Here is a 24,050-nt window from a genome sequence, read left to right on the forward strand (position 1 = left end):
TGGTTGTAGTATTCGTGCGTCTGGCTGTAATATTTGTACATCTGGCTGTAGTATTTTTACGTCTGGCTGTAGTATTTGTGCTTCTGGCTGTAGTGTTTGTGTGTCTGGCTGTAGTGTTTATGTCTGGCTGTAGTGTTTGTGTGTCTGGCTGTAGTGTTTATGTCTGGCTGTAGTATTTGTGTGTCTGGCTGAAGTGTTAGTGTGTCTGGCTGTAGTATTTGTGTGTCTGGCTGAAGTGTTAGTGTGTCTGGCTGTAGTATTTGTGCATCTGGCTGTAGTGTTTGTGTCTTGCTGTAGTATTTGTGCGTCTGGCTGTAGTATTTGTGCGTCTGGCTGTGGTATTTGTGCGTCTGGCTGTAGTGTTTGTGTCTGGCTGTAGTATTTGTGCGTCTGGCTGCAGTATTTGTGTCTCTGGCTGTAGTATTTGTGTGTCTGGCTGTAGTGTTTGTGTCTGGCTGTGGTATTTGTATCTGGCTGTAGCATTTGTGTCTGGCTGTAGCATTTGTGTCTGGCTGTAGCATTTGTATCTGGCTGTATGTGGCAGTATGAGTGGTGAGGTGAACAGAACACAAACCAAAAGACAACGCCACCTGGGGACTTTCACCCCAGGATCTCAGCAATGAATAAAATTTAAAGAAAACACAAAGACCCGTAGGTTCCAATGATTCGCTGAGGCAGAAGACGTGATTTCAAATATAAAACAAATTTACATGTACAGTTTACATTTACATTTTATGTACAGCCCACAGCCTTAGGTTCCAAGGCGACAACAAGTGAAGTGGCAGAAGCGGGCGCAACACTGGAAGCTGCTCTGGTAGGTGACAGGGGGGTCTCTCGCACCAGGAGCCATATATCTTCTTCAGCACACTCACTGTCCGACTGGACTGGTGCGGGTGGAGACAGGACCTGGGAAGGGTCAGCCGGAGGTCCTGACATGACCTGGGGCTTGATCATGTCTCGGTGGACCTGGCGCACTCTCTGGAGGTCATCCACAGGGGCAAGAGAATAAACTGGCCCTTCCACAGGTGCCTGCACAATTTGGTAGGCCGCCAAGTTCCAGACATCCTGGATCTTATGGCGACCTCTGACACCATGATCCCGCAGGTAGACCAGCTGGCCAACCCTCAGTGGGGCCTCACGAACGCGTTGGTCATGTCGCTCCTTCCGGCGACTGGCAGCAGCAGACAAGCGTTCGCGGGCACCCTCAAAGGCTAACCTTAGCCTGGCCTGGTGCTCAGCCACCCAGTCTTGGACTTCTCCTGGAACTGGATCACGAACGCGATCTAGGAGAAAGTCTACAGGGAGCCGTGGCTCACGTCCAAACATCAGGAAAAAGGGGGACTCCCCAGTGCCCTGATGAAGTGTGGAGTTATAACAGAACAGGACCTGCAGGAGACAAGAAGCCCAGTCACGCTTCCGTGAAGTCGGGAGTGTGCGCAGGAGGTTGTGGAGCGTCCTGTTAAACCTTTCACATTGCCCATTGCCTGCAGGATGATAGGGGGTGGTGCGGGATTTTAAACCTCGTACAAGCGACAGAGATGCTGAATAATAGAATTCTCAAAGCTCTTCCCCTGGTCTGAATGAATACGACTAGGAACCCCCAGTCTAAAGAACCACTCATTGACCAATACCTGGGCTACAGTGGAAGCCCGTTGGTCTCGAGTGGGGATGGCCACAGTGTACTTGCTGAAGACGTCGGTCAGCACCAGGACGTTTTCCAAGCCATTTTGAGATGGTTCCAAGACTGTAAAGTCCATGGCCACAATCTCATTGGGCCTGGACGCCAGTAAATGACCCATAAAGCTGTGAGGCACAAGGTCCGAGTCTCTTGCAACTTGGTGTGGAGGTAGCTCAACGGGTTATTATCTGTAAAGACAATGCACTTGTGTCCCAGTAAATACTCCCTGAACTTCTCTGTCATGGCCCACTTAAGAGCCAGGAATTCAAGTTTCATGGAGCTATAATTCCCCATGTTGCGCTCGGTGGGTCGGAGGCCCCAGCTAGCATATGCCACTGGACGTACCCCATCCTCCAAGTCCTGGGAAAGGACCGTGTAACCCTGGGTGAAAATCTCAAAATTCCCACTTTCTGCAAGTCCCTCGAATGCACCACACACACACCTCACAGGTCAGATGTTTCCCATGACCAATCCAAGGTTTTGGAGGGAAAGTTACCTGCGACCTCACTTCCTCTCCAGTCAGTTGTGTGGGGAGAGGAGCTGAGGGAGCAGCAGTGCACAGGTTAGTTCCCACATCTACACCTTGATGGCAATCCCTTCAATTATAGCTAATCCAAATGCACACTTTTAGATCTCTGCCTGCCTGGAGCTTTGGATTGGGGGACTTTGTCAGGACATGTGCCTGTGTGAAGGGAATTGGTGAGTGCGGATTTGTTTGAACCATGCGGTGGCATTAGCGGCTAATGCTATAGTGGCTAATGCTAATATGCTAACATGCTAATATGCTACCACTTGTGTTCTCTAGGCCTCACGTGAAGCCTCATTGTATTGTTTGCTGCATTGCTACAGAATGCTAACTGTTATTTTAGCATTGGCAATTAGCTTTTCATGTTGGGGGTTTATGGACTGCTGAACAATGTGAAATGATTATAAACCATGGTGATTGTAAATGTGGGCACAAGATTATGATTTGACTCGTTGTGAGTTGGATGAATGAATTTTTATTTATGGATGGATGAATTTTTGTTTGGCCTTGTTTATTTATCCAGGCCAGGTGTGCTACTCTGAATTGAGTAGTGGATGGTGAGCCAGTGGTTCAGCGGCCAGGAGCCTGAAGAAACCCCCTCAGTTCCCAAACAAATTGTCAGGTAGGAGGCTGGTGCAGCCTGCTCTCTCGCCCCCACCTACTTACTCCTCCATTTCACCACTTTCCCCAATATTCTCACACTCTCTGGACATCTGCGCTTTTGCCAACCTCCACCATTGCAATAATTCATACATGGACAATTGGTGGTGAACAATGGACCCCGAGTGAGAAGAAACCCGATACCTGCTGGACTCTGAATTTATTTTCTTTATTTTGAGTTACTTAGTTTGTTTGCTCATTCATTGTAAATATTTTGGGTTGTTTGTTTAATAGTTCTGTTTTGTTTGTCACATTTAATATATTATGCTTGCACTTAAACTTACCTGGTGTTGTGTTTTACTGTCCTCCGCCCTCCAGTAGTCGAACCCAGAATCTTTTGACTAGGCCGCTTAACTTACTCACCTCAGTGGTGATAAATTATAACGTAACCAAAATATCCGTTACATCCGAAACATCCGTTCCGAGGCCACTGTAGCTAGCGTCAACCTCCAATATAAAGGGACGGGAGAAGTCAGCATAGGCTAAAACCGGGGCTGAGACCAGTCGCGCCTTAAGGACCTCAAAACTCTCCTCGCACTGAGAGGTCCAGGAGGCACCCAAGTGCTTCCCTGAGCCTTTCTTGGATTTTGTACCCACCAGCTCGGCAACCAGCTTATGGAGGGGGCCAGCCAAGTAGGCAAATCCCTCCACGAAACGCCTGCAGTAGCTGGCAAAGCCCAGAAAGGAGCGTAGCTCTGGCACATTCTGGGGGCGCTGCCACTTGGCCACAGCCTCGATCTTGTCTGGATCAGTGGCCACTCCCTGGCTAGAGATCACATGGCCCACCTATTTTACTTCCTTCTGAAAGAAAGAGCACTTCTCAAGCTTCACCTTCAATCCCTCTTTCTGAAGACAACCAAGAACCACTTCAAGTTGCTGCAGATGCTGGGAGACAGAGGAAGAAAACACAACAATGTCATCAAGATACAAAAGGAGGGACTGGCATTGTTGGTCCCCAAACATCCTCTGCATCAGGCGCTGGAAGATGCTTGGTGCATTGCATAACCCAAACGGCATCCTGTTCCACTCGAACAAGCCGAAGGGGGTGCAGAATGCAGTCTTGGGCTTGTCCTGTTCGATGACCGCAACCTGATTGTACCCACTGGCCAGATCGATTGTGGAAAACCAGTGGGCCCCAGAGAGTGCGTCTAAACTCTCCTCAATACGGGGAAGGGGAAATGAATCCTTCCTGGTCTTCTGATTGAGTCTGTAGTCAACACACAACCGCAGGGTTCCATCTTTCTTTCGAACCAGGACAAATAGGGGAGGCATATGGGCTGCTGCTTTCCCTGATCACCTGGGACTCAAGGAGCTGACTGATATGGGCCCTCACTTCCTCATACTCTGATGGAGGAATTCTTCTGTATCGCTGTCTGAGGGGGATATCATCAAAAAGAGGGATGTCATGAGAGATGAGGTATAGCCTAAATGGCCCTCATGGGCAGAGAAGACTGAACTATATTTTTGAAAGGGTCCTCACCTCAGACTGCTCTCTCTCACTTAATGCCGACAAATCCAATGCCTCCACCATGTCCAGGACAGGATTAGACACCACCTGGGAGGCCACCATGGCAGTGGACGACGTCAACTCGGTGACCCCAGCAGGGAGGCTAATGACCTGTGCACTACTTGAAGTGCCGAGACTGGTGCATGGGTAGAAAAGGACCTCCGTAGTTCCCACATTGACCACGTGGACATAAGCGGTACCCCTGACCACCTGAATCAGGCTCGGAGATGCCAATAACCCTGCTGGTAGGCCTGACTCAGTGGGTTCAAACAGGGCATCCCGACCAGCGAACTGCTCCGGGCATGTACAAGTCACCAGTCTCATGAACCCACCAGGTATGCGCACTACACGTCTTCCCTGGACCTTGACAGTACCACTAAGGGTTATCTGAGCCTGGCCTGCAACCTCGTGACACTGTTGGAGGGCCTCACGGACTGGGCGGGGGACGTCTAATAACAGTGGGGCATCAAACAGAGAATCACCATACTCGCCAAAGAGTTCTCTGTAACAACGGCGGATGATATTCATCCCCAGGATCCCTGGGGCAGAAGACACTGGGGCTGGGGGGTACCTAACCACCATAATACCACAACGGAGGATAACCTTGCCACACAGTTCCACATCTAGCTCCAGGTAACCCATGTAGGGTATAGCGAGCCCATTAGCTGCTCGCAGCTGTAGCCAGTGACAACACTGGAGGCGGTCATGGCCCCAAGGGGAAAACTGCTCCATAAAGATCTGTTCAGTAATGCTTTAGACCATGGACCCAGTGTCCACCAAACAAGAAACGGAAACTCCCCCTATTAAGACATCAATTTTTGGGCAGGAAGACATCAGATCAACAGCCTTACCATCCACGGAACCTGCAGATTCCCCCACTGGGCCATGGCTCAGTGACTCAGCGGGTTTCAGTTTTCCGGCTGCGGAATTGATAAGGCAGACCTGGAGGGGCTGGAGGCTAGCCCTGTAACAGAGTGGGCACGAGCGCGAGAAGAGACCCGTTCACCATCACACTCATGAGCAAAATGTCCCGGTTGCTGACACCGGCGACAAATCACAGGATTATTACGTGTCGTCCGACCTTGGGGTCGAGGGGCCTGCAAGGCAGCCACTGTACAGGTGAGAGTGTTGAGCTGCTCTTGCTGGTGCTTCAGAAGGTCCATCAGATCAGTTAAGCTAGGCCCCTGGGAAGTAGCTACAGGAGGTGAAACGAAACCACTCTGAACACTGACCTGAAGACCATGAGTGGATGGCAAAGAGTAGCTACGCCCATGCGAACCCCCAGGAAGACCCTCTCTCTCCCATCTAATAGCCTCACTACGCACCTCCAGCAACGAAGCAGTGGGCTGATGCCGGACCATCTGCTTCAGTTCCCGACGCAAGGAACTGTTGAGGACATGTTCCACAAACTGGTCTCGAAGTAGAACTTCAGAGTTTGGCATCCCATCAGGTGCACATTGCTCAATGTTCTGCATAAAGGCCAGCAAGGCTAACGAAAACTCCTGCAAGGTCTCACCTTCCTGTTGTTGCCTCGCAAAGAAAGCCTGCTGTAGAGTGACATAAGAGTAAGTGTGGTCGTACAACTCTCGCAAGATGGAAAAAATGCGGGCCGGGTCGTCACGCTCCACCCTCGGTCGAAACCTTATCTCCTCCCGTGCTTCCCCCTCCAAATGGTGGACAAGGAAAAGGGCCTGGTCAGCAACAGAAAGGTGGCGAGCTTGCACGCACGCCTGTATCTCTTCAATCCACTCAGCCACACCAATACCTGATCTACCGTTAAACATGGGACACCTGTGATCCCTTGGTATAACCACCAGCCGCTCCGTCACAACAGCAGGTGAACCACCAGCTGGATTCGCGGAGGCTGACGCTGCCCCATTGGGGTCCGAGTGAGAAGCAGCACGCTCCCCATGCAGACGCTCGTTGTCTGCCTTCAGCCGCCGCACAAGCTCCCGGAGCTCCCGCACTTCCTCCTCCATACCGACAGACAACCACACCTCAATTAGGGGCCTCTAACAGAAAAATAGCCCAAAAAAATGACAATGGTTAAGTGAATGGGTGATCTCCCAAGGCAGTACTGCTGTTTTGGCTCCAACAACTAATCAAACAATGGTTAAAACACACAATTAAGACATAAACACGAATACATATATTTTAAAATTGAAATCACGTCTCAGCCCTTTAACTGTGAATCCTGCCGACAACGTCAAAATGTGGCAGTATGAGTGGTGAGGTGAACGGAACACAAACCAAAAGACAACGGCACCTGGGGACTTTCACTCCAGGATCTCAGCAATGAATAAAATTAAAAAAAAAACACAAAGACCCGCAGGTTCCAATGATTCACCGAGGCAGAAGACGTGATTTCAAATATAAAACAAATTTATTAAATTCCAATTGTTAAAATTAGCAGACTAACTCAAAAGGAAATTAACGAGGGGTTGAGGCCTGCCAAAGAAAACTGAACGAGACAGGGCTGGGGCTCACCACGACAGCGGTAACAGAAAGGGGGAAGGATCCAAAAACAAACACAGCACCCATGACACAGCAAACAAAAAGTGAAAAAGGGACCACCACCAGGGAACCGCTGCCGCTCCAGAGCCCCAGCACCTGCCAAAAGAAAAGAAAACACAAACTCATGCAACGATGGCAGCCCTCATACCCCCCAAAAAAATCCAATACCTAAACAATATTCAAAATGACAAAAACAGAAATCATTGCAATACACTGAAAATAAAGAAACAAAAGAAAATGAAAACAATGAAACAAAAGTAATCACTAATCAACCCAATCCAACCGAAGGAAGAATAAAAAGGAAGGAAATCAAAAGAAATGGTGCGTCTGCATTTATAAAAATGCCCCAGCATGGCGCATGCCCAAGCTCCTAGGCTCCATGCCGGTGAGCCACACTTCTGAAGGAGCCCGGACTGTCCATCAGGCCCCCAGGGCAGCAGGGTGCACTGAGGAGGCCGCGGTGCGACGACTAGGTGCCAAGCACATCCAGAGAAGGGGAGCCAAAACAGCAGTAAGCCCAGGATCAACTGCAGCTGATGACTGCGCACTGGCAGCAGGAGGAAAAGTACATGCAGCCGAGTTCAGCAATGGCGGCTGCAGGGAAACACACCACGCCAGACTCCAGGACTGTCCAGCTCCCCGCCAAATCGCACAGCTGTCAGGAAGACTCACACTGCACCACACAGATGTGCCATCAGGCAAACACATACGTCTGCCAGCCCCATGAAGGAGGAAGAGGAAGAGGAAGGGCGGAGCAGCTGTATTCATAGATGCCTGGTAATTACAAGCCACACTGCCTCTAGTGGAGGGGAGTGCAACTCCCCACCATGCCATGTAGCATTTGTGTCTGGCTGTAGCATTTGTGTGTCTTCTTCAAGACAAAATGCCGTCACTGACTCACTATTATGTTCCTGGTCTGTTAATCAGCTGCTGTTACAGACTGACCATCTGAGAAGATACAGAAGTGGAGAAGCTCTTGGTGTGTTAGAGGGAACTTTCTACATGACTATCTATCTATCTATCTATCTCTATCTATCTATCTATCTATCTATCTATCTATCTATCTATCTATCTATCTGTTCTGGCGTCCTGTTGCAGTGCACAGAGCAGTCAAAGGAAAACTGAACAGCTGATCAGGGATCTCAACTCAGTCTAAGAGTTTAGACGTGTGTGTGCTGAAAGCTCGGTGGTACGCTGGCGTCCTTCGTCCAGGCGGCGTTCTCGTACGGCTCCACTCCGTTCACACTTTGTACAGTTTCCTCCTTCCTTTTCTGTCAGGGTCCTGCAGTGCTCTCTCTCTCTCTCTCTCTCTCTCTCTCTCTCTCTCTCTCTCTCTCTCTCTCTGTGGACATATTTTTCCTACCGTCCAGACGTCCTTCTGTTTTTTAAATCACTGAATTGGGCAGTGTGCTGTAATTCCGTCGTAGTCAGCTCGCTGGTGATTGGGTTCCATTTCATTGTTTACATTTCCCGGCCTGCTCGTCCAGCATGCATTGCGTGTCGGTCACATGGTCTCAATTCTACAAGATGTGTACAGCTGCAGCATCTTCTTCTTCTTCTCCTTCTTCTGTGGTGTTCTACAGCAGCTTGTGTCCCATTGGTTGCATTACTGCTCCCTGCTGGTCGTTGTATTTCCATCTTCTAATATTCCTGTATCCCTGTCAAAGCCGTTTCTTTTAGGAATCTGATCAGATGTCCTCCACCTCCTCCTTCCATTCCTTCTCTCCTTCATCCAGCCATCATTTTCCCCCCTTTCTTGGCATATTTGCTGCAGTTCTCTAAAACATGCTCTGCTGTTCTGGCTCTTGTCATTCACCACAGAGTCCTGTTGATGTTTGTGCTTTTTAGATCAGTGTGTTCAATTCTCAGTGGTGTCAGCTGTCTCCTCTCCTCTGCTGCCTCCTCCCATCCTCGGACTTCCCACTTACTTCCGTATGCTGTGGAGGTGTCTTCCTCTTTTCTCTTTGTCCCAAAGCAGCTGCCACTCTTATTCATTTCCCTCCACACCGGCCTCTCCCTCTGATCTGGACATAGGGTGACCACCTCCAGACAGACAAGAAGTGGGACACCTGGCATGTTTTGGAGGGACAAGGTGAGATGGACGCAACCATCTGTAAACCCTGACCATACACTTCACAGTTTAGACCACAAGACCAGTAAAGCAAAATATTTAATATGTGGCCTATATATTTTCAGGAAACATCACACAGAATGAAGTAACAAATGTGTTTTACTTACTTAAGTAAAACCTATATTGACACATTAACAGTAATAATCCATCTAAAAGCTCTGAAAAGGCCGAACATGAAGCCTCTCAAGTATACAGGACAATAACCGACAGGCCTATATGCGCTTCCAACAAACTCCATACTGACAGAATTCAACTAGCGCACTGTGTGGAAATCTTGGCTTAAATATACAGTGCTGGTCATAAGTATTGACCCCCCTGCAATTCTGTCAGATAATGCTCAATATCTCCCAGAAAATGATTGCAATCACAAATGCTTTGGTATTAATATCTTCATTTATTTTGCTTGCAATGAAAAAACACAAAAGAGAATGGAAAAAAAAAGTCACATCAATTATCATTTTACACAAAACTCCAAAAATGGGCCGGACAAAAGTTTTGGCACCCTCAGCCTAATACTTGGTGGCACAACCTTCAGCCAAAATAACTGCGAACAACCGCTTCCAGTAACCATCAATTAGTTTCTCACAATGCTCTGCTGGAATTTTAGACCATTCTTCTTTGGCAAACTGCTCCAGGTCCCCGAGGTTTGAAGGGTGCCTTCTCCAAACTGCCATTTTGAGATCTCTCCACAGGTGTTCTATGGGATCCAGGTCTGGACTCATTGCTGGCCACTTCAGAAGCCTCCAGTGCTTTCTCCCAAACCATTTTCGAGTGCTTTTTGAAGTGTGTTTTGGGTCATTGTCCTGCTGGAAGACCCATGACCTCTGAGGGAGACCCAGCTGTCTCACACTGGGCCCTACATTATGCTGAAAAATTGTTGGTAGTCTTCAGACTTCATAATGCCATGCACACAGTCAAGCAGTCCAGTGCCAGATGCAGCAAAGCAACCCCAAAACATCAGGGAGCCTCCGCCATGTTAGACTGTAGGGACCGTGTTCTTTTCTTTGAAGGCCGGGTCGCGGGGGCAGCAGTCTCAGCAGGGATGCCCAGACTTCCTGTCCCCAGACTCTTCCTCCAGCTCCTCTGGGAGGATCCCAAGGCGTTCCCAGGCCAGCCGAGAGACATAGTCTCTCCAGCGTGTCCTGGGTCTTCCCCGGGGTCTCCTCCCAGTGGGACATGCCCGGAACACCTCCCTAGGGAGGCATCCAGGAGGCATCCTAAACAGATGTCCGAGCCACCTCAGCTGGTTCCTCTCGATGTGGAGGAGTAGCGGCTCTACTCCGAGCTCCTCCCTGGTGACTGAGCTCCTCACCCTATCTCTAAGGGAGCGCCCAGCCACCCTACGGAGGAAGCTCATTTCGGCCGCTTGTATCCGGGATCTTGTCCTTTTGGTCATGACCCAAAGCTCATGACCATAGGTGAGGGTGGGAACGTAGATTGACCGGTAAATCGAGAGCTTCGCCTTTCGGCTCAGCTCCTTCTTCACCACAACGGACCGATACAACGACTGCATCACTGCAGACGCTGCACCGATCCACCTGTCAATCTCACGCTCCATCCGTCCCCCACTGTGAACAAGACCCCAAGATACTTAAACTCCGCCCCAGTGCATGCTGTAGGTCCTGGTTCGATGAAGCCAACAGGACAACATCATCTGCAAAAAGCAGAGATGAAATCCTGTGGTTCCCGAACCGGACCCCCTCCGGCCCCTGGCTGCACCTAGAAATTCTGTCCATAAAGATTATGAACAGAATCAGTGACAAAGGACAACCCTGCCGGAGTCCAACATGCACCGGGAACAGGTCCGACTTACTGCCGGCAATGCGGACCAGACTCCTACTCCGGTCCTACAGAGACCGGACGGCCCTTAACAAGGGGCCCCGGACTCCGTATTCCCGGAGCACCCCCCACAAGACACCATGAGGGACAAGGTCAAACGCCTTCTCCAAGTCCACAAAACACATGTGGACTGGTTGGGCGAACTCCCACGAACCCTCGAGCACCCTATGGAGGGTATAGAGCTGGTCCACTGTTCCACGACCAGGACGAAAACCGCATTGTTCCTCCTGAATCCGAGGTTTCGACTATCGGTCGGATCCTCCTCTCCAGTACCTGGAATAGACTTTCCCGGGGAGGCTGAGGAGTGTGATCCCCCTATAGTTGGAGCACACCCTCCGGTCCCCCTTTTTAAACAGGGGGACAACCACCCCGGTCTGCCAGTCCAGAGGCACCGTCCCCGACCGCCACGCGATGTTTCAGAGACGTGTCAACCAAGACAGTCCCTGCACATCCAGAGACTTAAGATACTCAGGGCGAATCTCGTCCACCCCTGGTGCCTTGCCACCGAGGAGCTTACCGACCACCTCGGTGACTTCAGCGTGGGTGATGGACGAGTCCACCTCTGAGATATATGTGTGTGTGTATATATATATGTCAACATAAAATCTCAAGCTTTTGCATAGCCATGTTTAACTGTAACGTCCAAGGTAGAAGAAATAGTCTGTCTTTTCTCTCAGCAGGTCAGCGTCCTGCAGCGCTGTGTAGAGGCTCAGGGCACATTTCTGAAACACAGAAGGAAAAACAGCCAACAAATATCAGCATCATTAGATACATACACAATAAAACATGATTATTTGACCATTTAAATACATAAATATATGACTCTCACCTCAGTTCTTCTTGAATTTCTACTTTGTGCTTGACCTTCCAGCCTCCAGCAGGTCCTCTCTTTCACTGCAGAGGCTCAATAATATTAGAAGTCTCTTGCTGTCGGACCTTTTTTGATGAGAATCACATCCAGCATGTGGTTTGACATCATTTCCTCCACCAGGAGAAGCTGCTGCTGCACAGGGAGCTGAACAGGGCTTTGTCAGCTCGTCAGTTGGTCTCACCCAGCTGTATGAAGACGTCCATTCCTTTTTGAAAGAACGCTTTCTCTTTTTTGACTGTGGTCCACTCATCATTTCATTTACATCTTCTCCCGCCGCTCCACTTCCCTCACTCCCTCGTGTGTTTGTTTGGGGCGTAACATTTGACGTAGTACCTTAAAACGCAGCCTATTGGACGGACGTCATCGTTGTCTCCTGCAACCATTGGTCGAAATGAAATGCTCTCCGCTCGCACAGATCAGAGCATAGAGGTAGAGGAATAGACCCGCTCTGGGCTGGTTCCTTTTGTTTGTATTCTTTTTTTTTTTTTTGCCAATGAATGGAAAAGCGGGACATTGTCCTGACATGCGTGACGCGGGACAAACACTGAAATAGCGGGACAAAACAGCCTTAAACGGGACAGGTGATCACCCTACCTGGACAGCCACTATGTCCTTCTCTTATCAGCTCTTTCCTTCCCTCCAACACCCACATGAGCAGGAACCCACAGGAATAGCATTTCCATGGCTTGTCCCTTCATCCCTTCATTCCCATGTTCCAGCACTACTCTATGAAGTGAGTCTGGTCTGCAGCAGGATCGACCTGACCGATGCTCTTTACCACCGAGTCGCTGCAGACCAGGACGTTGTGTGTCCTCTCTCCGATGCCATCCAAACGGCAGCAGCAGCATCAGTCTCTCTCAGACTGCAGGGAGCTGCTGCTGAAACACTCTTCGGCCTGTTTCTGCCTCAGGGTCTGTTTTAACAGGCAGCAATCAGGACCAGAGACCGAGTTCCAGCAGAAGGCCAGCTCCTGCTGAAGCCGAGAAGAGAGAAGTCTGACAGAAATACCAGGACATCATGGAGTGTTTCAGACACTTCTCTGCCTTATAGCTCAGCAGCCAGCCTGACAGAAGCGCCTGTGGAGGAGTGGATGTGCTGTGAATAACCGAGTCATGTCATTTCCAGTGAAAATCCTTTATTTCAGGTTTCCTCTGCAATCAGCTGCTACCACGGAAATCACCCCATGGCTAAATGATCAGGGTCCAACAGACAATGCCGTTCTATCATTATACTTCTACAATTCCATGATTTCATGAAAAATAAATGACTACATCAAACATTTTCAGCTTTTTTTTGGTATTCTGACAACCGATATACATTAAAACACACTGACATATTTGTATTGAAGAATGATGAAGACTGCTTATGCAGAGTGATTCCATTCTGTGATTCTACATTCAGATTGGTGTTGAACTGGGAAGTGTGTGTGAAACACACACCCGTACTGGAGTTTCATCAAGGTGTTTCAGAGAGTGTCCGTCAGGTTCATTGGTGCTTCGTGAAAATCTGCCAACTCTCAGGATCCAGTGTGATCCGATCCTCTGGTCTACTGATCCTCTGATCTCCTCAGTGTGATTCCACAGCTGCAGCACATGGAGACGTTACAGAAGACGATGGGAGAGAAGCTGCCGTGACACCAGGACAGGGTGGAACTCCTCCTCCTCCTCCTCCTCCTCCTCCTCCTCCTCCTCCTCCTCCTCCTCCTCCTCCTCCTTCTCCTCCTCCTCCTCCCCCCCCTCCTCCTCCTCCTCCTCCTCCTCCCCCCCCCTCCTTCTCCTCCTCCTCCTCCTCCTCCTCCTCCTCCTCCTCCTCCTCCTCCTCCTCCTCCTCCATTTCCTCCTCCTCCTCCTCTCTCCTCCTCCTCCTTCATTTCCTCCTCCTCCTCCTCCTCCTCCTCCTCCTCCCCCTCCTCCTCGCTCACTGCTCGTCAGAGGCGTCCGGGTCCGGGGAGTTTGTTTTCATCAACTCCATCATTGCAGCTCCGTTGATGTCAGTCTGCTTGTGTCTAAACAGGAAGTGTGAAAGAGAGGCTCAGTCAGGATTTCCAGAGATATTCCAGGAAAACAGCTGAAACATCCTGAGACAGTCAGGATGGAGGGAGACAGCCCCTTTCTCTGGTTCAGTTCATCTATTTTCAGAATTGGTCGTTAACCCTGTGTTAAAGCTGGGGTTGGCGATCTGAATGAGATACATTTTTTTAAATACTGGTTAAAATGGTCTTTATGACCCGATGGGAAGCAATTCATAGCGTGTTTTTAAAGTAGTTTGGAAAATATCCGCTATCTACAGCAGGAGGAAAACGGGAAAAGCAGCAACCAATCGTCTTGACGGGACACCTTTTTTTAAACCAATCAAATCCCTTCGCCGTTCGACCTGCCCCCTGCGCGTACATGTCAATGGCGTGCACTGACCCTGGTTCAGTGCACGTAGAAGGACGGAGCGTCGTTGCAGAACAGCAGAGACAAATGTTTGGGGGTTTACTCACCGCTGAGTGCGCCATACCTTGGCGTTGTGCAAATAAAGAAAAACGACAAAACGAAGCGCTGAGGACAGGTTACGCCAGGGACGCGCCGCGCGCACCGCACGAGCCGCGAGCGTCTCCGCGTCTCCGCTCCCAACGGGAGCTCCTCCAATGGGATGGGAGCTGGGCGGAGCTAGCTAGGCGGAGTCTTGGAGAGATGCTACATGCTAACGCTAGTTTTCCAAGATCGCCAACCCGAGCTTTAATGGACACTTCTACCCACCATCACACAGTCTGAAGGTCTGACTGACCCTGAAGACGAGGACTTTCAGAATAAGAGCTCAGCCAGCACGTTAAGGCCTCAAAATGTTTCAGTCTATAATATTTCTAAAATGCATCCAAACTCTGGTGTGAGCTCTGTGGCCCGGTGGCCGAGCAGAGCGCCGCTTTACTCTCTCCATTAGTGTCTGCCTGTCGAGGCTGCATTTTCTTTGCTTCTAGCTAATCCATTGGTTTTAGAACTGGCCCATAGGAACGCTGGAACCCTCCCACATTATGTGTAATATACTAACATGAATTTGCTTCTCTGAAGAAAGATTGATCATTTAATGAACACTGAAAGTGTTTTGTCGCCTACAGAGAGCAATGTGAAAATTCAACAAATGATTTACTTCAAATAAAAACATCTGTTGCAGAACATCAGTGAATGAAGTGGTGGTGCTGTGAGATCCATGTTTTAGATCTTGCATCCAGCTTGAAGGACGGCGTCCACGTGGTTCAGCAGTGATTCATACAATGCATTAATGAATTCATCAGGAAGCGCAACGAAGGCAGTGGACCTGCCTCCCAGAGCTCAGGCTCCTTGGGTTGGTCTTCCTTTCTGTCCCATGCTGGATGGAGTTCATGTCTGGTGCCTGGCTGCCAGTCCTGCTGTAGAGATGGAACTATGGGATGGAGCTCCATCCTGCTGCAAGTCTGACCCTTCTAAAGAGGTCAGATTTGCAGCAGGGCCATTTCCAGTTCTGCAACAGTCTGTGCCACACACTGTCCATCTCTTCTTCGGTGTGAAATGAAGCACCACCTTCACACACAACTGACCTTCCCGTCGTTATTTTCTCAGTGAAGCAAATTTATTGAAGTATATTGAGCATAATTTGGGAGGATTTTATCTTTCATATGAGCCATTTCTAAAACCAAAGGGTTAATTCAAAGTCAGGCTATAAGCTGTTGTTTCTACACAAAGGATAAACAACAAGACTTTAGTCAGGGACTGTACTGTTCGGCAGGACTTCAGGCTGTAAAGTGAAGTTTTTGTTGGTGTAGCTGCAGGTCCACCAGCCATGGAGGCTGGTCTGAATTAGCTTGTGGGTACTGTACCTTCCCTCCTCAATATCGAGGATATTTTCAGGCAGACGGACATTGAGTGTCTCTGGCAGCAGGAAAACCAGGCCACCACTGACGATCCCAGTCCCAGCAAATATGAGAGGAGGCAGAAGAAGCCAGACGTCCTCCAGCAGCATGATGAGAGGCGCCAGGGAACTCCCCACCCGGCACACACAGGAGGTGAAGCCCAGCCCGCACTGCCTGCTCCAACACACAACCAGAGAGCCCAGTGAGTGCTCCGGCAGCAGCATGCAGGCACTACAGCAGGACTACAGCGGGACTACAGCAGGACTACAGCGGGACTACACTGACACTACACTGGGATTACACCGGGACTACACTGATACTACACCAGGAATACACTGAAGCTACACTGAGGGTGCTTCACCCACCTTGCCTAGTATGAAAGTTGTGAGAGTGAATGGTTGGTGGTGGTCGGAGGGGCCGATGGAGCAGGGACACAGTCAGGTCGGCACTAATCCAAGTCGGCCCTGGCCAACTCGGCACCGCCCCCGGAATACAGTGGAGTTGGCATCAAAGCCAAGTCGGCCTCTGGGGGGGGGCTCTCAAGTGGCCGAGTTGGTCGGTGCCGACTTGACTGTAAGCTCGGCCAAAAGCCTCTTTTTTTTAATGACGATGCCGGCTGCGGCGGGACGATTTGCACAGTTCTCTGACAATCTGTTGGAACCGAGTAGCTTCGCTACGAGCGCTTAGCGGCTGTTTGGTCATGTGACCGGTCCCCAAGGCATTCTGGGAATCGTAGTGCAATGATACCGGCTGCAGCGCGACGATTTGCACAGTTTTTTTCGTGCGCCACTTCTCCTCACGGAGCAGGCGGGGGACTGGAGGACAAACTGTGTGATCATGTGACTGACAGGTTAGAGGTGGAGAATGGACCTGGAGCTTCATGTTTGACGTTCTGTTTGAACCGAGTAGCTTAGCTACAAGGGCGCAGCGCGAGCGGCTGTCTGGTCATGTGACCAGGTCATGTGACCAGGCGGCGTTTGATCAATCCAGTCGCCTTTCATTATAATTATAAAACTGTTCAAATCATTGCTCCGCAGCCAGCATAGTGATTTTAAAAAAAGTGACTTTTGGCCAAGTTGGTAAGCAGCTTACAGTCAAGACCAACTTGGCCACTTGAGAGCCCCCCCGCGAGGCCGACTTGGCTTGATGCTGACTTCCAGGGCCGAGTTGGTCCGAGTCGGGGCCGAGGTGGGTAAACGGCCCGGAGCTTGCTCTACGGAGTCTCCGGAGGTCTCCAGGCTGGCCTGGCTGCACTGCGCGCGGGTACCCGCCGCGTTCCGCCTGGATGTCTCTCCTCATTGCGGGTCTCTGGAGGTCTCCAAGCCGGCCTGGGCGCACCGCGGCCCACTATGAAGTGTGTTACAGCTTTTATCCTACTTATTCTAATGTTGGACCCTTGTCCAGCTTAGTTCAGGTGCTGCATCAGCTCAGAGTGGTTTGTACCTGAGAATGGTTGGGTAGAGTTCAGCTGAGTAGAGGAAGGCAGTGGTGAAAGCTGCCTCAGAGAAACCTTTTGCCACCACAGCAATACAGGTGCGCAGCGTAACGAAGTCTTAAAGAAAAGTTCAGACAACAAAGGAGATTAAAGCAGATGACAAATAACTGATCTGAACAGACATTTGTGGACAGAGAAATCAAAAATGCTGAAACCTAAAGGTATGGCTGTGTTTATTCCAATCAGAGCTCCTGTTATGATGAGAAACCATGCCTGGCCATTTCGCCGACCAATCCAGTTCAAGACAAAATAAGTGGATATCTTGGCAGGCACCTCAACAGCTCCATAGATAAAATGAGTGAGGTAAATACTGAGGCCGAATCCGGAGATCTTGAAACTGATTCCATAGTAGAGGAAGGCCACCGCGAACCTGAACACACAGATAGAGCATTAGAATGAAAACAATGTGTGTTGAAGACAATATTTACCAGAGTGAGTGTGTACCAGGAAAAGCCCGAGCAGAGGGTGATCCTCCGCAGAGTGGGCGTTTTCACCAGATCCAGGTAGGAGTGGTTCTTCTCTGAAACCCCTGATGCAGTGACTTTCATCAGCACCTGAGGAAACACGATGGTGATCCCAGCAGCTCCACTGCCAGCTGAAAGGCTGGACAGTGAACGATGGAGAGCTGAGCTGGCTCAGGATGGCCTGATGGCTGCAGGAGTCAGGTCGACTGACTCTGAAAGGTCTGGGCAGGGGTCCCCAACCACCGGGTCGCAGACAGTCTGTGGATCATTCGTTACTAAAAGTGCATTTAAATTTTTATCTTGAAAACGAATCATTTCCATCAGCGCGTCTTTCTTGAGCTGAACTTGTCAGTTTAAGCCCTCGTTAAGATGAATCTAAAGACTGGTCCGTGGAAAAACAATGCTGTTCAAAAATGGTCTGTGCTAGTCTAGAGGACAAGGATCAGGTCTAAAGTAAAAAGGTGTTAGGTAACCAGAGGACTGAACGGGTAACCAGAGGACTGACCAGGTAATAAGTGGTGGTCAGTGTTAACTGCAGAGGACTGGTATTGCTTTTATTTTAAAAAAAACACAGTATTGAGGAAAAATATAGAGTAACAACAATGTTTAGATTACAGTAGTTTATTTAATGGTTTTTCTCTTGATTTTTACAGTTTTTAGCTCTTATTATTCAACATAGATTGGATTTCTAAGCCATGTTTCTGACCTTGTAGAGGCCACATCCGCTTCTGCAGTCATTGTTTCAGTGTTTATTCTGGTTTTCATTGCGTGTGATACTGTCTGTTTTAGTAGATTTTCATTTTAATGACTGTTCATTTAAGTTCAGTGATTTTACTTCTATCTTTGTTTAACTTTGGTATGACAGTTTATTTAAAACCAGAAGTACAGCAGTTGATGTTTTCAGTAAATATACCATTTTGGTTTAATGTAACTTTCAATGGACATTCAGCAGTTCAGTTAGGTAAGACACTTGAACTGAGTGTTAATCTATCCCAGGCCTCACTGGTGAGTTAAAAACCATTTTCTTTAATAAACTCTAAGGGTGAAAACAAAGCTGGTATAAGACAGGCTTCAGTGAAGACCACTGCTGCTGCTGTGCAGTTCCTGAGGTTTTATATGTTGCTTCTCTGCTGCCAGGAGGGAGAGATGCTGATTTCTGTCTAATATTTCAGGTCAGATTTTCCTGCTGGTTTGTAAATCTGCTTCCATGACCTGTCCACTGTGGATTACAGCCAAACAAGGAGTCTCTCATGGAGATTTATCAGTGTACTCCTAATAAATTACAAACTGAAATGTTTATAGTGAACGATCATTGGCTGGTACTATGGACTTTAACGGAGGGCCCTAGAGATCAGGTTTTCCTTGGGGCCCCTTGGCCACTTTGGGCCGGCCCTGCATGAAACCAGTAGAAAACACAAGAACACAGAAACTCAGAGTAAGAGCATGAGCGGAAACTGAGGCTAAACAGCTGAGCTGGGGCTGGGAGCGGGTTCATGGCGGGGTACCTGGGTGTCCAGGCGGGACGCGTAGTCGCTGGGCTTCTTGCCGTTCATTGCTGCACACTGAGCCAGATGCTTCTTGGCTTGGTCCACTCGGCCGTGGGCCAGCAGCCACCGAGCGGACTCCGGCAGCCACCTTCAAACACACACAGCTCAGCCCAGGCCTTCCTTCTTTCTTATTTGACACATTTCCAAACAATGTGGCACTGAAGAACAAACTGTCAAGACAGCAGACAAGGCTCTACAGCGTGACAGCAAACACAGGAACCCCCGAGAGAAACAAGCAGCACACATTAAACAGAGTCCAGGGAGATCGACGGCAAATAGGAGGAAGGAAGAAGGAAAAAATAAAAATTAATTAATGGAAAACACAGAAATTAGTTTTTTTTTCTGAATGTATTTTTATGGATTAAATTTAACCAAGAATCATAGTAGTGTCACTATGGTCACTTCGTCTGTCTTATCTTTCACGGATAAGTCCAATAAAGTACTCTCCACTAAAAGACGAGAGGAACTGTTCAATTTAGGAAACAACCAGTGAATGAAATCTTCCCAGAGTGCACGGCAGGACACACCTTCATCACATGAATGTTCTGCTGTTTCAGTGTGTGCATCACAGCATGAGCCATTATTATGATCGACTGCACAAAACGCAGCACACACACATTTCATTCACAGTTTTAAAGTGAACTTTCGTCTTTGGTGAAATAGGAAATATTCAATCTTTCAGGTTAAACACACTACAAAATCCAAGCAAAATAGGATTATAATGGTGATCTTGGTATTTAGGAGGTCTATGAAGCCAGTGGTCCAGAACCAGATTCTAGTCACCAGTCGGTTTCCCGTCTAGACCCGTTGGTTTCCATCAGTCTGTTGTCATTGTTACTTCAGGGAACATCTTTTTGTTTGGTTGAGGTTGTTGTATCGTAAACTTTACACAGGACCACAAACTCACCAAGAAGACAGACTATCCAGAGACCCAGAGGATCTGGTTTTGCGGACTGAAGTTATTTAATGTCGGTGAGCCCTGCTGACCTGTTTGAACCGTGACTGCAGTGGAGTTTGTCTCGTCAGTGATTCCACCAAAACTTTCATCCAAGTCATATGAATGTTTCTCGTAGAAGAAAGCATTGAGCTTTTTAATCTTTTGCAGAAAATACCAGACCTCAGAGTCTCCCTGTAGACCAGACCTCAGAGTCTCCCTGTAGACCAGACCTCAGAGTCTCCCTGTAGACCAGACCTCAGAGTCTCCCTGTAGACCAGACCCCAGAGTCTCCCTGTAGACCAGACCTCAGAGTCTCCCTGTAGACCAGACCTCAGAGTCTCCCTGTAGACCAGACCTCAGAGTCTCCCTGTAGACCAGACCTCAGAGTCTCCCTGTAGACCAGACCCCAGAGTCTCCCTGTAGACCAGACCTCAGAGTCTCCCTGTAGACCAGACCCCAGAGTCTCCCTGTAGACCAGACCTCAGAGTCTCCCTGTAGACCAGACCTCAGAGTCTCCCTGTAGACCAGACCCCAGAGTGTACCCTACAGACCAGACCCTCCAGAGTCTCCCTGGAGCGCAGCCCCCCTGGAGGTGTGCTCGGCTGTAGCAGGGTGTTGCTCACCACCAGCAGAGGGTGGGGAGGATGCAGGGCACCGTCACGGCCAGCATCAGGTGCCTCCAGTCCCGGATCAGGTAGGCCAGCAAGGCCAGCAGCATGTTTCCCAAACTCCAGGACAAACTCATGACGGTGCTGGCAAAGGTGCGGTGCTCCACGTCCGTCCACTCGATGCCTGAGGACACCAGAGTATTGAGTATTGTTTCCAACACGGTACACCCTGAGTTCAGCCGTCACCGTCAGCGGTCTCACCCAGCACGGCCACGATGATGGACATCCCGCTGAGCGCCACGCCGCTCAGAGCCCTGCTGACGGAGAACATGGTGTAGGAGGAGGAGAACGCCGAGGAGGCGCCGAACAGGGCGGCGGCCACCAGAGCCAGCAGGAGCATGGACCTGCGACCAAACCTGCAACACACACACACACACACACACACACACACCTGATCTGATCTGCACGGAGCCACGGATCTCTTCTCTAAATTCCTGGAAAACACTGTGGTTATTTAAAGCCACAAACAACAACAAACATTTGATTTAATGACGCATAATGAAGCTCATGTGATTCCATAAAAGGATCTGCCAGAGTTTAGACGGAGCTGAGAGAGAAAATTCAAGTCTCATAAAGTGTGTGTGTGTGTGTGTGTGTGTGTGTGTGTGTCTCAGAACAATCCTCTAGTATTTTTTTGAACACTTCTGTTTACAAACAAAGACATCCGTTTCAGAATATTTTAATCTTATCTCATTACGTAAATGACATTCTGAGTTTATTTAATATTGACTCATGGGATCTCTGTTCACACACACACACACACACACACACACACACACACACCCGCACAGTCTTGTATTTCTATCCTTGTGGGGACCGTCCATTGACTCCCATTCATGTCTAGCCCCTAACCCTGACCCTTACCCTAACCCTAACCCACACCACAACAAAGCCTAACCCTAAAGAAATGTTTTTGCACTTTTACTTTTTTCAGTAACAACAACATGGTCAAGAAAACACTGTTTCTCCTACTTAGGACCGGAAAAAGGTCCCCACAAGGCACGTCGTTCCACGTTTTGCTATCCTTGTGGGGACATTTGGCCCCAACAAGGATAGAAATACAAGAACGCCCACACACACACACACACACACACACACACACACACACACACACACACACACACACTCAGTAGTTTTTTAATCATCAGATCAGCAGCTGACTGGATAAAGGCTGCCAGTAGCGGGTGAGTCCTGCAGGAACAATGCTGCAGTGTTACACCTTGCTCTGAGCCAGATGACTGTTCATGACTGCAGCGACGGCAGCTGACCTCCAGGATGTTACTGGACAGAGCCTGGAGCTCTGCAGCCCGGCCTGAGAGCAAGCTGCTGGTTCTGGTCCACCCACCCACCCATCCATCCATCCACCCATCCACCCATCCATCCTCCATCCATCCATCCATCCATCCACCCAGCCACCCATCCACCATCCATCCATGTCTCTCTCTCTCTCTCTTGCTCTCTCTCTCTCTCCCTCTCTCTCTCTCGCTCTCTCACACACACACCTATACCCACACACACTCACACACACACACACACTCACACACACTCACACACCGCGTGTCAGCCTGTGGACGGTGGATTCACACTGACCGGTCAGACAGCTGTCCGAACAGGACTGCTCCCATCATCACTCCCAGGAAGAAGTAGGTAGCTAGAGCTTGATTTAGCTTTTTGGAGTCACACACCAGGTCCCACTGCACAGAGAGACACAACCTGGCATCAAAACACAAATCCCGTCTGACAGCCAGCGCTACAGCCGGTCACCTAATCAGTCCTCAGAGGGCAATCATCCAAAAGGTTTCAGCATGCTGAGATCAATCCCTGAAAATCAACAGTATTTCCTGGAACACAGTCCCAAACCACTCAGTGCCAGTGTTAAGACCCAAAACACAAAGCAGCAGTATTTGTATGATTAGCAGTGGCGGCGTTGAGCGTCACGCCTTACCAGGAACATCAAACACAGGTTCTACTTTCCTCAGGAAAATCAAAGCCTTTCCGCGTCTTGAGTTTGTTCGTTATCCGTGACCATAAAACATTTAGTGAGTTCTTCAAATCAGACAGAACATCAGACGATGTGGTCCCGTCCTGACGGTACGGGGACGCTCCCGTTACCTCGGTGGCGGTGGTGGAGGTGAACTGGGTGGTGTCGTAGATCCAGCCCTGCGGACAGGCGACGGTGCCGTTCCCCCGGTCCGGGTCCGGGTCCGGGCCCGCCGGGGGGCCGAAGACGCTGCAGGAGCTGAGGGAGCCGTTGTTCAGGGGGATCCTGAGACCCAGGGCCGCCGGGTCAGCGCCGCCGGCCGCCTCCTCCAGGCTCCCCAGGGAGCAGCGGTGAGCCGGGGTGGCCGACACAAAGTTGTGCAGGAGAAAGTGTAGGGGCAGGATGGCCCGGGGCAAACACAGGATGGACAGGACCAAGAACTGGTACTTAGAGAAGCCGCCGACGGCCTCCAGGATCTCCTCAAACCTCATGGTGAGCGGCGAAGACCCGAGTCTGCTGCGTCCCGGCAGAGCACTGGGAGGAGGTTCACCAGATACTACAACACCGAGGAAAAGAGCCAGAGGGAGGTCCTTCACTCTGCCAGTGTGTGTGTGTGTGTGTGTGAGGGAGAGACTTTTCTGTAACTTTCTAGAACTGGGATGAAACCTGGTGAAGATGGTACTGCAGGCAGGGGCGGGGCGTGCCAACAGGCAAACCAGGCATTTGCCTGGGGCCTCGGCTTTGAGGGGGGGCCCCGCTAGGTGCAAATTGTGTGCAAAAAAACCCTTTTTTTGTGTGTGTGCACGGATGGGGTGGGGGCCCGATGAATTTCTTGCCTGTAGCCCCCAAGGACCCTTGCCCCACCACTGGCTGCAGGCTGCAGGCTGCTGGGTTCTGCCTCAGAGGCAGACCAGCTGGAATCTGTTCGGGCGCTGCTGTGTGATCGGCGTCGGAGGATCAGTGTGTTGGACGAAGCTTTTCACACGGTCTCCAGGGTTACAGCGTTTCTGAGCTTCAAGAGCTTCTCTCTCTTTCTCGGCTCGTGTCTCACAGTCGTGAATCAGGATATTTTACTGAAAAGCACTCTGAGATCAATCCAATATCCCGCTAATTCGTTTGTAACTCTGCATTCCTGAGCTAATGATCCACAGAGTACGTCTGATTAAAGACACAAAGACAATACGTGACGAAGACATGCCGAAGGAAAAGCTGCCTCACTGGCGTGGCTCCTCCAAGCTCAGAGGCCATTTAAAGTTTTTCCATGAAAGGGAAGAAGAACGAGACATACGACTTCTAGAAGCAGTGCAGACCAGAGCCAGGGATTGTTTCAGAAACTGGATCAAGTCACTAATGTGAAAGTC

The 24,050-nt window shown here is 49.7% G+C and overlaps 1 protein-coding gene across 1 annotated transcript; it reads right to left on the reverse strand.

The window, feature by feature from the left end:
* Nucleotides 1-13,643: 13,643 nt before the first annotated feature.
* Nucleotides 13,644-23,180, reverse strand: slc22a7a (solute carrier family 22 member 7a). Its single transcript, XM_030095158.1, has 10 exons — nucleotides 22,821-23,180; nucleotides 22,299-22,402; nucleotides 20,910-21,064; nucleotides 20,664-20,832; nucleotides 19,062-19,191; nucleotides 17,537-17,646; nucleotides 17,248-17,462; nucleotides 17,041-17,149; nucleotides 15,565-15,771; nucleotides 13,644-13,731 (listed from the first exon to the last, which is right to left on the reverse strand). Exons 1-10 carry the CDS (start codon nucleotides 23,178-23,180, stop codon nucleotides 13,644-13,646), a joined length of 1,647 nt encoding a protein of 548 aa, XP_029951018.1.
* Between the last annotated feature and the right edge of the window lie 870 nt (nucleotides 23,181-24,050).

The sequence above is a fragment of the Salarias fasciatus genome, chromosome 6, assembly GCF_902148845.1.
Source record: "Salarias fasciatus chromosome 6, fSalaFa1.1, whole genome shotgun sequence".
NCBI lineage: Eukaryota > Metazoa > Chordata > Actinopteri > Blenniiformes > Blenniidae > Salarias > Salarias fasciatus.

Coding starts and splice junctions, on each gene's coding strand:
- slc22a7a (XM_030095158.1), bottom strand. CDS start 23,180: ATGAGGTTTGAGGAGATCCTGGAGGCCGTCGGCGGCTTCTCTAAGTAC. Junction 21,065..22,298: donor TTCGGACAGCTGTCTGACCG/GTCAGTGTGAAT, acceptor TGTGTGTTGCAG/GTTTGGTCGCAGGTCCATGC. Junction 17,647..19,061: donor CGTCCCGCCTGGACACCCAG/GTACCCCGCCAT, acceptor GTGTTTCCTCAG/GTGCTGATGAAAGTCACTGC.